A 17,048-nucleotide genomic window follows, 5' to 3' on the forward strand; every position below is an offset into this window, starting at 1 on the left:
GCCCTTTATGGTTATTATTTTTATTATTTGTGTATGTACATGTGGATATGTGTTTGTGTATGTGTATGATTGCATGTGTGTATACATACATGTGGAGGCCAGAGGTCAGTGTGAATGTTTTCCTTGATCATTTTCCACCTTAATTTTAGAGACAGGGTCTCTCACTGAGCCAGGAGCTCACTAATTTGGCTAGGCTGTGTAGCCGCTAGCCCCCAGGGATTCTCTTCTCTCCCACTTCCCCAGCACAGAAATTCTGCACCCAGCTTTTGATGTGGGTTTCAGGCATCGAATTCGGGTCCTTATGTTTGGCAACCACGTTACTGACTGAGCTGTCTCCACAGCACTCACTGGATGTTTCTGTCCGTTTGTTTTGTTCACCTTCTTTATCCCCTCTTTATGTTATGTTAGTTCTCGATAGAGGCGAGAACTTCTGTTCCACGTGTGCGCTTGCCACTCACTGTCCTCTCAACCCTGCTTCTTTCCAGAGTAATCAGCGGGTTGATCTTTATAAGTGGAAAGATGGCAGTGGGGAAGTTGGTACAACGTTACAAGGCCACACTCGAGTAATCAGGTAGGCATTGCCCTGGGCAGCTTCTTGGCCTTTCTCACTTTGATGGGTGCCATGAAGATGCATTCCTTTTTCCATGCTTGACCTGCTGGCTTGTATTCGTCCCGAGTCGCCAACAGGGTCTCAATCTTCATGGCACAGTGCTGACCGGTGATCTAGAAAACACCCTGTTAACATTTAGGAAGTATAACCTGAATCCCAGAAGACTTTGCTACAGCCCAGTCCATAGTACAGGGTCAGGGCGGATTGTTTCTTAAGGAAGAAGTTGTTATACAACAGAATCTCCCATTCAGGGTCCTTAGTGGTCAGGAGTGCAAGGTACACCAGGCAGCAGCCTTGGATTGTCTCACGGAACTCCTGTCTCGTTGCCTCCCATGTGGGGCTTTCCAGAGTGTTCCTTGAGCCTCCTTTCCTCCGGGTCACTATTTCCTTTTTCTGAAGAGTAGTAGCAAGGAGCATAGGGATGGGAAAATGACCTGGAAGTGACAGGAAAGTTTAGGTATTTTTGTGTGCAGAGAGTGCAGCCTTTTCTAGGACTGAGGGCATCAGGCAGAAAGTGAGAAGTTTGCCCCTGCTTAAGAGGGTTTACCCAAGGCTCCTGTGGTTGATAACGTAGAGATAACTTTGTCTGTTTCCTCTTTGTTTTGTCTGTTTATTCAGAGAGTAGAGAGAGGAAGAGTGGGCTCCTGTACATTTTGTTTGTTAGAGGGAAGGAGCTTATGTCTTGTTTGCTGTTGTTTTTGAAGCTTAAGGACAATTTAATTTATTAGAGTTTAAAAGAAAACTCCAGGGTGGCAAGCTATAGATCTCAGCACTGCCTGGAAGAAGATGGAGAAGAGAAAGAGAAAAGGCCATGCTATCTGAATTAAACCTGCATGGAGGGTCAGCCACCTGCAGTGAGGACAGGATCTTTAGGTAAAAAGTGTTAGGGAAAGCATGCCTAGAAAGAGCTAGAAGGAGCTGGTATGATGGCACGCAGGCCTTTAATCCCAGCACTTGAGAGGCAGAGGCAGGAAGATTTCTGAATTCAAGGCCAGCCTGGTCTACAGAGTGAGTTCTAGGACAGCCGGGCTATTATACAGAGAAACCCTGTATTGAAAAACGAAAGAGAGAGAGAGAAGAAAAGGAAAAGTTGTGCTTCTCTGAGCTAAAGGGCGGGCCCAACAAAACGTCACTGCAGCTCTGTGTCATCTGCAGCTGCGCATGTTGAAAGTTGAAAGGCCCCATTTCTTCTCGGGAGCAGGCAGGATTATGGCTGGCAATTCTGAGGGGCAGGACCTGAGTTTCCTTCTGAGCTCAGTTAGCTCTTGTTCATCTGCAAAGGCCTTTAGTGCCTTGCCCCAGGCATGTTAGGCAGCACCCCGCGAAGCCACTAGAGATGGATTTGTTAGCGCTTTGGAACCAGACACTGAAGCTCTGCCTTTCTGTTCTGTTTATTTTGTCTCTGCCAGTGACCTGGACTGGGCAGTGTTTGAGCCAGATCTCCTGGTCACCAGCTCTGTGGACACCTACATCTATATCTGGGATATCAAGTAAGATCAGCGAGGAGGTGTGGCCTCTTAGCTGGGGGACTGTGGGAAACTGTTAGAGGTTAAGTGTCTTAGTTTGATTCCTACATCAGATCCCAAGACCAGGATCTGAGAGTAGATAAAGTAGGAGGTAAGAGAAGAGTCACCAGGGATGGAGACAGGCAGATCTGGAAGGCTGTGGAGAGCAGGTCTGGCCTCCCTGGGCACCACTATAGAGCCTAGTCTTCCTGGGGAGCGTCAGTCTCTGGTGGGAAACTCCTCAGCTGTGTCCCACTGAGGGCCTGAAAGCAGGGTATACCGTCACAGCTGATGGCTGCCCCCAGCAGCCTGAATTCCCCAGCTCTTTAGCTTGTCAGGGTTCTGCAAAGCAGTCCTCCAAGGCCAGGCGAATCCCTGTGGCAAAGCAGCGCAGATGCTGGCATTTGCAAGTTGAGCTGGTCTGCTGAAGTGCAGTCATGAGTTGCTAAGACATCTGCTTAGCTCTTACTGGCTCCTTGTGAGGCTTCTGTTCCCTGCTGTCAAAGAAGGGCTAATGGCCTCCTCACAGGGTTACAGCTCCTAAAGTAGGGTTAAAGGAGCTTCCAGCCTGAGGTCTGGCTTGTCTAGGAACAGGGCTGCTTTTGCTGATGATTAGAGCTGGCCATTCCAAGGGGGCTGTCTGTAGGCACAGCCCCCTTGGCTGCCAGGTCACTGCCTCCCTCGTGGCAATAACTTGGAGTTGTTTTACCCTGCCAGTAAACAGGGAGTGTCGACAGATGACAAGCCAGAGATGGAAGGGGAACAGGCTTGTCAGACCAGCAAAAGTGTTCTGGGGCAGTAAGGTGTGTGTGTCTGGCCTGATTAAATACAGCCACCTTCCCTGCAGACCAGCCCCTAGAGCCTTTGGGTCTAAGGGCAGTACCTGAGAAGAATCCAGAAGTGTAGAGGAGAGCTCTTCAGCAAATGGAAAGTCCTCGGGGAATCAAGGGGCAGGATAGGGAACACCCCTCATGTACAGACAACAAGTATTTTCTTCATTTAAAGATACCGAATTAGCCAAGCATAGTAGTGCAACTGCAGTTGGCCAGAGTCGAGTGCACAGTTCCAAGTGCTGGAGGGGATGGAGAGTTGTTTAATGTGTGAAGTTTGGATCTGCACAACGGCGCTTTGGAGACAAGTGGCAGAAGGATGTAGACATACTTAGCACAGTTTAGCGGCAGACTCAAAAATGGTTAGGGTGACAGATTTTGTGGTTTATGTCATCACGGTTTTAGTGAGGAATAATTACCACAGATACGAAGAAGTACAGCAATTAGCTATAAAGTCGGGGTAACTTTCTCCACAGAGGACATGTGAGGGAACCAGGCACTCCCTGGGGCTGAGGAGGTTTACTATTTAGTGTAAACTTCCTGAATTGACATACCCTTTTCACCTAAGATATTTTCATGCAACCCTGGGGTTCACAGGTTTATAAAACAGGTATGAAATCAAAACACCTTAGATTCATTCTGTGTTTGATTGATTTTGAATTAATTTTTTTGGGCACTGACTGTTCAAAAATCTTTTCTTGTTGCCAAATGTTTTAGAACCTAACTATCCCCCGCCCCCCTTCCATTCAGGTGCGACTTAAATAACCAACGAAGGAATGCCGATTCAGTGTCTTTTTTTTGTGTGTTTTTTTTCCCCAGTTTTTTTTGAGACAGGGTTTTTCTGTATAGACCAGGCTGGCCTTGAGTTTACAATCCTCTTGCCTCAGCCTTTGGGTACGGAGGTTATAGGTATGTGCGACTATGCCTGGCATTTTCTTTTCTTTTTTTCCTTTCTACTGGAGACTCATCTCTGCCTTTCCCATGCAAGGTGAGTACTTTAGCACTGAGGTAGATGCAGCTCCTGTAGCAGTTTTGAGTACCGACTGGGAAAGTCCTGGCAGGGTTATGCTGCGACTGTTGCCTTGTGGCAGCTAGGAATCATGACAACAGCAAGGGATTCTGAGTCTTCTTTAACAGGGTTTCTCTGTGTAGTCCTGAATGTCCTAGAACTCACTCTGCAGACCAGGCTGGCCTCGAACTCACAGAAATCCTCCTGTCTCTGCCTCCCGAGTGCTGGGACTAAAGGTGTGTGCCAAAACACACACAAAGGTCCTCAAACGATGTTAATTCTAAATTCTCCTAGAGGAGAGTGAAGAAATGTACGTAAAGGGTGAATGGCCGTGTTTGGCTGCTGGTATACAATGAGTCAGGCATTTGGCTTTTGTTTGTCTGTTTCAGAGACACAAGAAAACCTACTGTTGCCCTGTCAGCTGTAGGTAAGTGTGTACACCCCTGGCTTGGCTTTCTTTGTCCCTTCCTACTCATTCTGCTCACAACTCTGACTATTCACAGCCCATGCTCCATCGTGGCTGCCTGCAATTCTAAGTCCCACGTTCCAAGACACTTGCTTTGGGCTGAGTCCTAACCCTAACCCTGATCCTAGGTTATCTGCAGCCTTGTTCTCACCATTAGCTTCAACAATTGTCATCCTATATCCAATCCTGTCTCACTCTCATTCCCTTTGTGATTATTTTGAAGCAAAATCTGTATATTGCACTATTTCTTCAAATATTTTATTATGTATCCTGTATTCTCTCTCTCTCTCTCTCTCTCTCTCTCTCTCTCTCTCTCTCTCTCTCTCTCTCACACACACACACACACACAGAACCTCTGAGGGCTAAAGAGATGGCTCAGTTGGTAACATTCTTGCCATCTAATCATGACACCCCAGTTTGATCCCCAGAACTCATATAAGATAAGCCTGATATGGTGGCGTGTGATTATAATCCCAGATCTAGGGAGACAGAGACAGAGGCAGAAGGATCCTTGGGGCTTATTGGTGAGCTCCAGGCCAGTTCATGTCACCCTGATCTCGTGAGCACAGTGGCAGTGGCTAAAACTAACCACTAAGGGCGTGATGAGAGTCAAGAGGGATGCGTAGGACTGGCTGTGGTGGGGCTGGAGAGATGGCTCAGTGGTTAAGAGCATTGCCTGCTTTTCCAAAGGTCCTGAGTTCAATTCCCAGCAACCACATGGTGGCTCACAACCATCTGTAATGAGGTCTAGCCTGCAGGCATCCATGTAGATAGAATATTGTATACATAATAAATAAATAATTAAAAAAAAAAAAAAGGACTGGCTGTGGTGATACAAAGAGGCAGACATAGCTGCCAGCCTGTCCTACATAACAAGTTCCTAACCAGCCAGGGCTACATAGTGAGATCTTGCCTCAAAAATTAAAAAAAGGAGCCAGGTGATGCTGGAGCACACCTTTAATCCCAGTACTCCGGAGGTTGAGGCAGACGGTTTGAGGCCAGCCTGGTCTACAGAGTGAGTTCTAGGACAGTCAAAACTGATACACAGAGAAACCCTGTTTCAAAAAACCAAAAGAAAAAAAAGTGGGGGTGGTGTGCTGCCCAAACTGGGGCCAGTTCTAAAGCTTGAGTCAGTGTTCCCCTAAGACTATTATGCAAAACAACTCTAGGAAAATAGAGTGGGCAGGGGTCAGAGTGAGAGTTGTTATTCGGGAGTCAGATTTTTGTGACAAGTCTGTTTGTTGCCAACCAAACTACTCCATTCTTGCAACTGTAAGCAGCTCATTGTCCCCGCTGACTGTGCTCAGAGTCCCCTGTGGCTTTTCTCTTAGACTGTCTCCTCCATAGGTGACTGTGATCCTCCCCTGTGATCTTGTTCCCATGTGTTAACTCACTTATTTGCAATACTTTTCATCTGTTCTGGCGGAGCGGTGCAGTCAGAGAAGCTGGAAGGACTCTGCTCACTGGCATCAGAGCTCATTATCCAGCTTCCTTGGACGCTCCACTCTGCCTCAGGAAGCCGTGAGGGCAGCGGCATTCTTCCTGTGCCTCTGTTTTTTCTTTGCAGCCGGTGCCTCCCAGGTCAAATGGAATAAGAAAAACGCTAACTACCTTGCCACCAGCCATGATGGTGACGTACGGATATGGGATAAGCGGGTGAGTGGCCTGTTCCCTGTGACCTCTCTTTTCTCCTAGAGGGCGTGGAGAGAGGGTGTTATTGAGTCCCAGGACTTGTCTCAATAGATTAAAGAATCCTATGGGGCATGACAAGTTGTCAATGTAACCAAGTGACATTAGCTTCTCATCCAAATTGCTGTAGAAAAGTAAGGCATTGTAATTAGTGGTTAATATGATAAACCTGGCCTGACCTAAGACAGAGCCTCAATTTATTGCTCCTGTTAGCACGTTAGGTAAGCCACTGTCACTCCTCAAGCTTTCCTGGCCTTCCTTGTATACCCCCACCAGACTTGGAACTTACTGTGTAGGCCAGGACTATATAGACCAGGCTGGCCTGGAACTCAGGGCCGCTTGTCTCTGCCTGCACACGGCGGGTGCTGCTGCACCCAGTGTTCCTCGCTCTCTCCCCTCCCCTCCCCCTCATCAGTAATGTTCTGACTGTACAGAGAATACTGTCCACATCTGAAAGAAAAGAGGGAAACAAGGCAGAAGTTGGGGGTGGCTCATCCTGTCTGCTGTCATAGGCTGCAGGACCTCTTGGGGTTACACTGTGCAGTGTGCTGACTGAAGTTGCTGTCTCCTGGGGCTCCTGGGAGAAGGTGCTTTTAGAGACTGGGAAGGCGCAGCAGTGTTTGTTTTCGATGTCTTTGGTCTAGTCCACACATAGGCCTGTAGCCACCCTCCCCCTTTTTAATATTTGTGATTGGTTTGATTCAGTTTATCATACCCTTCAGTGTCAGTGAATGTTCCTAATAGGCTGGCTTTGTCCACATGCCTGTAATCCCGGTGCTCACAGGGCAAGGGGAGCAAGACGGAGCTCACATAGTTGCAGTATAATTTATTCAATTTAGTCACCCCTACCTATTGGTTCTAGAAGGTGCTTCTGGCATTCTAAAGTTCTGAATAACACTAATGTGAATGTCTTTTGTATCTAATTCGTCTATTGAATTTGGATTACCCCTTCAAAGAAGGATATTTTTAATAAATTTCTTTTTTTTTTTTCTTTTTTTTTCGAATCAGGGTTTCTCTGCAGCTTTGAGCCTGTCCTGGAACTAGTTCTGTAGACCAGGCTGGTCTCGAACTCACAGAGATCCGCCTGCCTCTGCCTCCCGAGTGCTGGGATTAAAATAAATTTCTTTTTTAACATTTTAAATTGTGTGTCGGGTGGGAGGATGTATGTGTGCACATGGAGGTTTTGGGGGCTCTCAGTGCTCAGTCACTAGAAGACATATGCTCTTACCCTCACTGTTGAGATTCGGTCCGTTTGACTGTCACAGTACCTCCTCTTGTGTTAGGAGGGGGAACAGAAATGGTCCCCTCTGAAAGATGAGAAACAGCCACTACCTGAATCTCTTATTAAAATCATGCGTCAGGCTGGTGTGGGGAGAGATGAAACTCATAGGCTCACTCCTGGGGTATGTGGAAGAGCTCGGGGTAAGTCTTCTGTTGTTATTGGCCTTATTTGGTCTAAACAAAGAGAGCTTATGAAGGGTAGAGGCTGTAACTGTCCTGGCAGTGTCCAGAGTCCCCTCAGTACCCAGCAGCTATTCTATGGTAGACATTCAATGAGCTCTTTGAAAAGCAGCAAACCCAGTGTCGCTGTGTTGTAGAAACCCAGTACAGCAGTGGAGTATCTAGCAGCCCACCTCTCCAAGATCCATGGCCTGGACTGGCACCCAGACAGCGAGCACATTCTCGCCACCTCCAGTCAAGATAATTCCGTCAAGGTGAGTGGTCCCCACTGGAGTCTTGGAGGAGCTGCGTGTGGAAGGCATCAGGAATGCGTGCTAGCACTCTGGCAGGAAGCATGCAGTTTGCTGGTATGCTGCACGTGCTTCACGGTACATGTGCTCCCTGGGGCCTCCTGACCAACAGAAGTAATAGTGTGGCAGCTGACTGGTGAGCTTCTTAACTTGTGCAGATTTTCTTTCCCTCTGAAAGGCAGAGACAGAAGGGTTTATCTGAGAGGAAGCTGAGAAGAAGCCAGATGTATACACAGAGATAAAGTCAAGGATTAGAAGCCCACACGATCTAAAGCCACCAAGATTCTAGTTTGTCTGTTGGTGGTGCAAACTATCCGTTCCTCATGTGATTGTCATATCTGTGAAAGCTGTGACCTCAGACATTAGCATCGCCAGGATAGACTTTGGCTAATGTTCCTTAACTTAAGACCTGCATATGGCCCCTAGAACTCGGAAGTGTCAGCCATGCTGTGTTGCTGAGTCATTACAAAGTCTCTATCCCTGCAGGTCAGGACTTGGCCACAGAAGTTGGTTTAGCATACAGTGATCATTATTATAATGTTTTATTGGATTCCTATAGCTCTAACCTTTCTGGTTTGGTTAGCTAAATTTGAGTTCAAGCGATTCTATGTAGGGATTCAAAGTACCTCTGTCTGGAGGCTTGTCAATCCCCTGCCTCTGTGTCACAGTTATTTGTTTGTTTTATTTTAGGTTTTGTAGGTTTCTGTCCCTAATCTCCCAAATTCAGGAAACAGAAACGTATCCCATTGTACATTTGAAAAAAGATTAGGAACGTCCTGCCATGTTAGCTGTAAAGACTGGGTGAGATGAAAAAGTTTTAAATGTCTGTCTGGAAGCAGTAAGTTGTCAGGGCGTGTTACCTGTTAAATTCCTTTTAGATGTAAAAGTAATGCGGGATTGAAACCTGTTATTGTCACCTCTGAACTGCAGTGGTTATTCAGTAGGCAGCTGATCTAGAAATCCTGCTGTAATGTTGATAGATGTGAAAGGAAGGGTTCTTTGTGTGTCTGACAGTACATGCTATGGGGGTGGAACTGATTGGAGGACCAAAAGCAATGAGTTTGAAGGCCGCGCTTACCTCAGAAGTGGAGTCTTTTTAAAATGGTATTTACTTCACAAATTTTCTTGTAGTTCTGGGATTACCGCCAGCCTCGGAAATACCTCAATATTCTCCCTTGCCAGGTGCCTGTCTGGAAAGCCAGATACACGGTGAGTGAGCTCCCCACCTCTTGTCTGCAGTGTGCATTTTCTTGCTTTCGTTGTGAGGCCGCTTTCTCCCTTTGTCTTGGTTTGAAGTGTGGTGAATGCGGTCATGGTGTTAGGCACTTACCTTCGGAAGGCTATCTGCGTGTTCCCAGAGAAGTGTGGTGAATGCGGTCATGGTGTTAGGCACTTACCTTCGGAAGGCTATCTGCGTGTTCCCAGAGAAGCAAGCTCGTGAAAATACTTATTCACCAAGGGTAGTTCAACAGAGTAGGAAGGAGAAGGGGGGTGGGGTGAGGGGAAGCCGGTGAACACCGGCTTTAGATTCAGAGGATTTGGGGCCCAGCCCTATCATTTAATGCTTTTGTGGCCCTGGAACAGTTGGTTGTAAGCAGTGATTTGTGGAGTTGAAGGACACTTTTCACTCTGTCCTTAAATTCTTTTTAAGGGTTTGTGTCTGTGTGTGTCTGTGTGTGTCTGTCTCTGTAAGTATGTGCCATGTGCATGTATGTGCCCATAGAGGCCAGAAGAGAGCTGGGGTTATAGGAAGTTATGAGTCAGCCAACATGGGTGCTGGGGACGGAACTTGGGTTCTCTAGAAGATCAGTAACTGTTTATGATTGCTTAACCATCACTCTAGCTCCAAAATGTTGTTTCTGTTCATGTGTGTGTGTGCCGTGGGAGTGCAGGTACCCACAGAGGTTAAAAGAGGGCATCTGATTCCTTGGAGCTGGAGTTATAGGAGGTTGTGAGCCTCCTGCTGTGGATATTGGGTGTGTTCCCTGTAATGGCTGCTGTCTGCTCCAGCCCTGCCCCCACTTTCATTATTGCCATAATGTTGCCATTCTAAAGTGGACAATCCTGTGGCACTGGAAATATCACAGTCTGCCTTCCACTTGAGGTAATGCACGCGAATGCGCCTTGTATTTTTTGTAGAACACTACAAACAGGCTGCTGTCCTCCTCCGCCCATTTTCCCAGGGCCACATTGATAGCTGTGAGTCAGAGATAAGTGTATTTCCTTTAATGTCACTTTGAAAGCAAGCGTGGGGATGAACAAAGCGGCATTTATGCATTAGTTTGTCACCGTGGGACACTGTGGAGCAAAGAAGATAATTGGACATTATGCTGTTTTTGCATCTGGGATCACTTGCCGAGAAGTGAGACGCTGTTCTTAGGTGCTGACGTCTCTGGGTTCATGCTTGCTTTAAAAAAGAAACATGAAAGTTGGGGAGAATTATTAGGAAGAGAGGAGATAAATAAGTGTGTTCTTGTGTAACAATGCTTTTTTCCTTAAATAGCAGAGTCTGGCTATAAGCCAAATGGGTTCTCAACTCCTCTACAGACAGAGTGTTGCTAAGTCGAACGGCAGTCCTGGGGTTGCTATGTTTTCCTTTGGGTCAGTGTCACACCGAGGCGGCGAGACAGTGGTGCTTCATGTAGATGGCGTCCTGACCTGGCTGCTTGCAGGTTTTCCCAGTGAGCCTTGCACACTCAGTCCTGAGGAGCATCTCCTGGACAGTAGTTAGGACATGGACCAGAAAGAGGTGTTTGCATGCTATAGAATTTTCAGAGTTATTGTTAATCCCATTGGGCAAGAATAATACGACTACCTCAATTTTGAGCCAAATTTGAAGGAAGGTTTAAGTAAATCATGGCCAGGATGATGGACTGTGACAAGGTCTATTCAGGGTTCCCAGAAAATGGCTATGAGCTCCTTTGGTCAGATGCTTAGAAAGGCAAACCTATAAGGCTACACACTTCCTGCCTTCGTCCAGCTGGGGGCAAGCATGCATCCTGACATACTTCCTGCCAGTGGATGATCAAGCATATGTGGTGCAGTTGGATCAATCAAGCTTTTTTAGGGAAGTGAAAACATGTGGCTTGTCGTTATGTATGGACAGCAGCCTCCAGCATCTTAGGAATTACCTGTCCTTGGGCAAAGGGCTTGCATACAGGTTAGAGGCCTTTTTGTTTTGAGATCTCCTAGGCACAGTAATTAAAATTTACAAGATAACTTTGGCTCCCCCATTATCTAAACATTTGGCTCAGCCTTATTTCCCATTTCCTGTGTTCCATTCCATTACCAGAGAGAAGGCTATATATGTGGAAGACAGCTTATGGTATTTCTCTAAATGCGTTTGAACTTATATAGATCTTTAAAATTAAAGATAGGTTCTTAGCCTGGTGGTTATGGTGCACGCCTTTAATCCTGGCACTTGGGAGGCCGAGGCAGGCGGATTTCAGAGTTTGAGGCCACTCTAGTCTACAGAGTTTCAGGACAGCCAGGCTACACAGAGAAACCCTGTCTTGAAAAAAAGCAAAAAATGAAAAAGGTAGGTTCTTCCTATGTAGCCATGGCTGGGCTGGGCTGGCCTGGAATTTGATAACTAGACCAAGCTAGCCACAATCCTTCTGCTTCTGCTTCCTCAGTGTTAGTATTACAGGTGTGAGCCACCATGCCATGTCCGTCATGTAGTTTATTTTAGATAGGAAGAATCCAGCTTTGGTTTTGTCTGATTCTCCACGGCTAATCACAGCTTTCCCCTTCTTGGCTGTAGCCTTTTAGCAACGGCTTAGTGACGGTGATGGTTCCCCAGCTGCGGAGGGAAAACAGCCTGCTCCTGTGGAATGTTTTTGACTTGAACACTCCAGTTCACACCTTTGTGGGACACGATGATGTGGTGCTGGAGTTCCAGTGGAGGAGACAAAAGGAAGGTGAGCGAGAAGGTGGCGGGCTTGTCTTCTGAGCGCTCGTGGACAGCTATAGCAGTCATTTGGGATAGCGAGGAGGTAGCAGAACAGGGCTGGCTCTAGGAGCCAGCGGTCAGGGAGGGCTGCGTTTAGTTACAGGTGGATAAAGGGAGTGTGCAGCATTCTCTGTCTCCCTAGTTCTCTTCTCCAACCTCCATTGTAATTTCTTCTACTTGGAAGAGATCTGCTCCAGTAAGAGGTTGAGAGGAGTTTGTTGTTGAATCCTTTCAAGGGCCAAAGACTGAAGAGCAGCAGTCCTCATGTAGATCATGACCCCTTTGGGGTTTACATAACAGATCTTTATATTATGATTCATAACAGTAGCAAAATTACATGAAGTAGCAACAAAATAATTTTATGTTGGGGGGTCACTCCAACATGAGGAACTTTATTAAAGGGTTGCAGTATTGGGAAGGGCAGGATGGCTCACGCTGTTATTCCTAGGGCTTGGGAGGCAGAGGCAGGTGTATCTCTGAGTTCAAGGTCAGTCTGACAGAACCAACAAACCAATAGCAATTTTCCTCCTGCGTTCCTTCTCTTCCTTCCTTCCTTCTTTTTGTCTGTTTGTTTGTATATTTGATTATTTATTAGTGCTGGAGATCAAACCTATAATCTTACACTTGCTACTGAACTACGCCACTGTCTTTCACTATCGATTTGTGAATTCCTAAAGCTAATTTAGATTTGACTGTTGTTTGAACCTTCCATAACTTAATTACCCTGAGTATTTTTTAAATTTGACCTTCTTTGTGACCTAATATTGCTCCGGTATATTTTTACCACCATTTCCCCTCAGTTAGTTTTTATTGGACCACCTTATGGTTTGGCTTTGGTTTTCCCTGTGGGGAGGGACCAGGATGTGGTAGCTAAGGGTGAAGAGGGCCCAGGAAAGAAGCCGTGGTCACCAGGGTTGAGTGTAGCTGAAGGACCAGCATGCAGGTGAGATAAAACATTTGATGGAGCACAGAGGAGGCTGCTTGATGGGCAAGGAAGAACTCCAAAGCGGACTGAGGCCAGAACCAGATCCCTAGGTAGCGGAAGTGAGCAGGTAGGGACTGTGCTTGTTGCTTCTCAGACGAGGAGTGGGATGGGCAGTTGGGGAAAGCAGGAAGAAGATGCAAGAAAGGAAGTCAGTGGGAGAGCAAGGCCCCTTGGGAGTGTGTGGGCGTGGCATGGAAGGCGCAGGTAGAGGGGCTGAGTATAAGGCACTTAGTGCGCCTTTCACAAGCCAGGGCGTGTGAACAGCGTGAACGTAGGACCAGAGCACGGATGAGCGTGGTGGCTGAGAAAGGTTGCTTTCTTGTCAGATGTTCCAGGACATCTGGGTGACATCTGGGTTGGAATGGTGACGCAGAGAGGGGACTGATGGAGAAGAGAACTTGCCCTGGCCAAAGCCCACTTCTGCTACCTTGTACAGATCATGTTGTCTGCTGTCTCGGTGTCCCCAGCTATGAAATGAGGGAATTGAGTGTTGTCTGAAGATGGCCATGCAGGAGATTGTGATGCTCAGCAGTTACCCAGTTCTCCTCATCTTTTATGTGCTGTTTCATGAAGCACCCTTAACTTGACTCATCCCTTTGACCGGACCCAATATCTAAGAGTATGATTCAGCCAATTAAGAGGGTTGACAGGTTGATTATTTACTTTATAGAACTGCTCTGAGCTCTGAGACGCACCGATGCGCCGAAAACAGTTCACGTTTTGCAGACGAGTCCCTTCCTCCCAGCTCCTCGGGAGCACATTTGCAGAGGCGGAAGTCTCGGTGACATTAGGTCTTAGCATCCCTCTCTGTCTGCTAATTTGCCAATTATTATTTCACTTCATTTCTGTTTCTGCTCTCATGGGACTTCCCCAGGGAGTCCTAGCTGAAAAGAGCTCTCATCAGCCTCTGGCCTCTTCTCCGGTGTTAATCTCGCTTCTCATCACCACCAGTATTTTATCACCTGTTTATTTGCGGGTCTTTTCCCACCACTGGGACCTTGAGCTCTATAAAGATAGATGGTTTTTTCATGCTACTGCTCTGGGGCTTAGGCGGGTATCTGCCGTAGGCTGAGATGTTCAGTAGCTGCTTGTGGGCTGTATACACATACGCATGAGTGAGTGAGTGAGTGAGTGAGTGAGTGAGTGAGTGAGTGAGTGAGTGAGTGAGTGAATGAGTGAATGAATGAGTCACTCTCACTCCATCCCCGCCTATAACAAATGGATGTCAAATCTAGAGGGTTTGTTTTTAGGATTTTTATTTGATGATTTCTAGGGTCCAAGGACTACCAACTTGTCACGTGGTCTCGGGATCAGACCTTGAGGATGTGGCGGGTGGATTACCAAATGCAGAGGGTATGTATTCAGCGCTATTGTAGAGAAATACAAGTGATACACCAGAAATCGAACCAAAAGAGACAAGAAATTAGAGGATAAATGCTGACATTTATATGCCTGTGGAGGCTGGCGGCTCGGTATGCCACACTGGCTTGGGAGTCTTTAAGAACCAAAGTATTCTGCACTTTGAGGCTAAAGACTATTTTTTCCCTCTTGTCCTAGTATGAGACAGGATGGGTACCATACTGAGCAGTGGCTGAGCCCTTCATTTCTGTCTCTTCTCAATGCTTTGAGAAGCCTGCCCTGTGCTCTGTTCAGAGCCCCTTTGCCCATCAGCATCACCTTCCCTATGGAGCGCCTTCCAGTGTTTTCACATATGAGCATTTGTTTCATACATGAATGGACGTGGTACCTGGCATGCCGCTCTGAGCAGTCACGGGACAATCTTCTCGCCGGGTGGCTGGCTCTCCTGATGGTGAGAAACACAGCTCATTGGTGTTTCGTATCCAACAGCATTTCTCACACCAGCTCCTCCAGGACTGATGGGAAATGCTGGGTGAAATTCACAGCACCGTGTCTAACGCCACCCTAGCATTTTGGTTAAGTCCTATTATCTCATTGCTTTTTATTTAAATCTGTTTTTTCCAGAACATATATTTGGTCCAAATGCATAGGGTTATGGTATCTTTACTTGTGACTTAGCTGAATAATTCCATTAAGACTTGGAATTTAAATTGATCTTTTTTTTTCTCGGCATTTTTATTCTGATCATGATGGAAAATGTCTAGAGTGGGGTAATAGAGCGTATTATTCTTTGTATTTAACCAGGGAACCTTGGTGATGGGTAAAATCCATTTTGATTATGATAGTTCTTAGCTGACACATTCCCTGTCTGAAGTGCTAATCTAATGAATCTTTTTTTGTTTTTGTTTTTCAAGACAGGGTTTCTCTGTAACTTTGGTGCCTGTCCTGGAACTAGCTCTTGTAGACCAGGCTGGCCTCGAACTCACAGAAAATCTACCTGTTTCTTCCTCCCAAATGCTGGGATTAAAGGTGTGCACCACCACCACCCAGCAATCTAATGAATCTTAATCAATAAAATCCAGGAGTCAGATATGGGGTAAAAATTTGGAAGATGAGAGAAGTGGGAGCAGTCGCCAGCTGTTTTCTACCTCTCTCCTTCCTGCATCCAAAAGGACTGAGATCCTGTCTGCACCCCACCTTATCACTTCCGTTTCCACCTCCAGAGTGCTGGGATTCAAGGTGTGAGCCTCTGCCACTCGGCCTTATGGTTAACTAGTAGCTGGCTAGCTCCACCCTCTGATCTCCAGGCAATCTGTCAGAACACAAATATCACACAAAACCTGTCCTTTATAATTCTCATTGTTTAAGACAAAACATAGTGACCATTTCTGTTACTTCTCTAGCTCTACATCTTCACCCTTACGTTTTGTTGTTGTAGTTTTTGGTGCTGCTGTCAGTCAAACCCAGGGTCTTGTGCATGCTAGGCAAGCACTTTAATACTGAACCACATTCTCCACCCCCCCCTCTGCCCTTGCTTTCAGCTCTGTGCCAATGACATACTGGATGGTGTTGATGAGTTCATTGAGAGTATTTCTCTTCTGCCGGAACCAGAAAAGACCCTGCACACTCAAGACACAGATCACCAGCCCAGCTCTAGCCACGGAGAGGAAGATGGTACTGCAGCTGATGTCCTAGGTGAGGGCTCCACTGTGCATCCCAGAGTTACGTGGCCCATACCCCAGAACTCACTCATTGTCTAAAACATTTCCAACACTGACTGTCTCTCCTGGTAGCCTTAAAGGAAGATCCTCCCAGCAGTTTGCTGGAAGAGAGGAAACCAGACCAACTAGGCCTGCCTCAGACTCTGCAGCAGGAATTCTCCTTGATCAACGTGCAAATCCGGAATGTCAATGTGGAGGTGAGTCAGAATACTCATGTACTTCATGCTTGTGGGTGCAGTGTGTGGGCGTATGCGTGATGGGTCTGTCAGAACTGGAGTTAGAGGCAGTTTGAGCTGCACAACACAGGTGCTGGGAACTGGACCTTGGCCCTATGGGAAAACAGGAAGCGTGTTTAACTGCTGAGCCACCTCTCTAGCGCCAGGCTTCTTTTTTAATTCCTAGGTTTTCTAAAGAAATAGGGGGTTTACAATGCAGACGCTTTTGAAGCTCATGTGCCACAGCATCTCATCTCTCCATCCCCTTATTTCACTGTGTGATGTTTGCTCCGGGAAGGCTACTGATTGACAAGATTATGAGCTTAATGGCAGAGTGAAATATGGAGCCGATCTCCTAAGTCTCTTCCACCTTCCCTTTGTGAGCTAGTTTTCCTGATGTAAATGCAGAGTAAGAAGGTGACCAAAGCACTTGAAACAGACTTGGGTCAGAAGGTTATTCTTCAGTGACAAGTCCTTAGGAGGACATGGCCAGGAGATGAAGATGGAGAAGACAGAAATCTATGTCTTATGTCAAGCAGACTTAGTAAGAAGTCCAGCATCTTCTATACTGTTTCCAGGGGGAGAAATGGGACCAAGTCAGCAAGATACTAATCAAGCGATATTGCACAAGGAAAATACAGGGTATCACAGCATATCATAGACTGACCACACAGCAACCTTGGGACTGATAACTTCAGTTTCTTCAAAGGGAAAAGCCAAGTTCCCAGGAACCCAAACCCTGACTCATTCAAGGCCCAGGTCCCAGCTCCAGACTAGACCATGCCTAGTCTGCCCCTTGGCAAGGACAGAAAACTAGGTTCCTTTTGCGGTTTCATCAGGGCCTCTGAGAAGCCTTGGATTGGCCTGGCAACATGGAGCTGTGTGTGTGTGTGTGTGTGTGTGTGTGTGTGTGTGTGTGTGTGTGTGTGTGTGTGTGTGTGTGTGTGTGTGTGTGT

The 17,048-nt window shown here is 46.7% G+C and overlaps 1 protein-coding gene across 2 annotated transcripts in view; it reads left to right on the forward strand.

Annotated features, from left to right (window-relative positions):
* Nucleotides 1–17,048, forward strand: part of Wdr59 (WD repeat domain 59) — a 68,631-nt gene that overhangs the window by 13,150 nt on the left and 38,433 nt on the right. For both annotated transcript variants that reach the window (XM_013354988.2, XM_013354991.2), the window contains exons 4-13: nucleotides 486–571; nucleotides 2,020–2,100; nucleotides 4,344–4,381; nucleotides 5,988–6,076; nucleotides 7,708–7,824; nucleotides 8,992–9,069; nucleotides 11,624–11,780; nucleotides 14,071–14,150; nucleotides 15,698–15,851; nucleotides 15,950–16,074. In XM_013354988.2, coding sequence (XP_013210442.1) covers nucleotides 486–571; nucleotides 2,020–2,100; nucleotides 4,344–4,381; nucleotides 5,988–6,076; nucleotides 7,708–7,824; nucleotides 8,992–9,069; nucleotides 11,624–11,780; nucleotides 14,071–14,150; nucleotides 15,698–15,851; nucleotides 15,950–16,074 — 1,005 coding nt within the window. The remainder of the gene's footprint in view (nucleotides 1–485; nucleotides 572–2,019; nucleotides 2,101–4,343; nucleotides 4,382–5,987; nucleotides 6,077–7,707; nucleotides 7,825–8,991; nucleotides 9,070–11,623; nucleotides 11,781–14,070; nucleotides 14,151–15,697; nucleotides 15,852–15,949; nucleotides 16,075–17,048) is intronic.

The sequence above is a fragment of the Microtus ochrogaster genome, chromosome 4 (genome assembly GCF_000317375.1).
Source record: "Microtus ochrogaster isolate Prairie Vole_2 chromosome 4, MicOch1.0, whole genome shotgun sequence".
NCBI lineage: Eukaryota > Metazoa > Chordata > Mammalia > Rodentia > Cricetidae > Microtus > Microtus ochrogaster.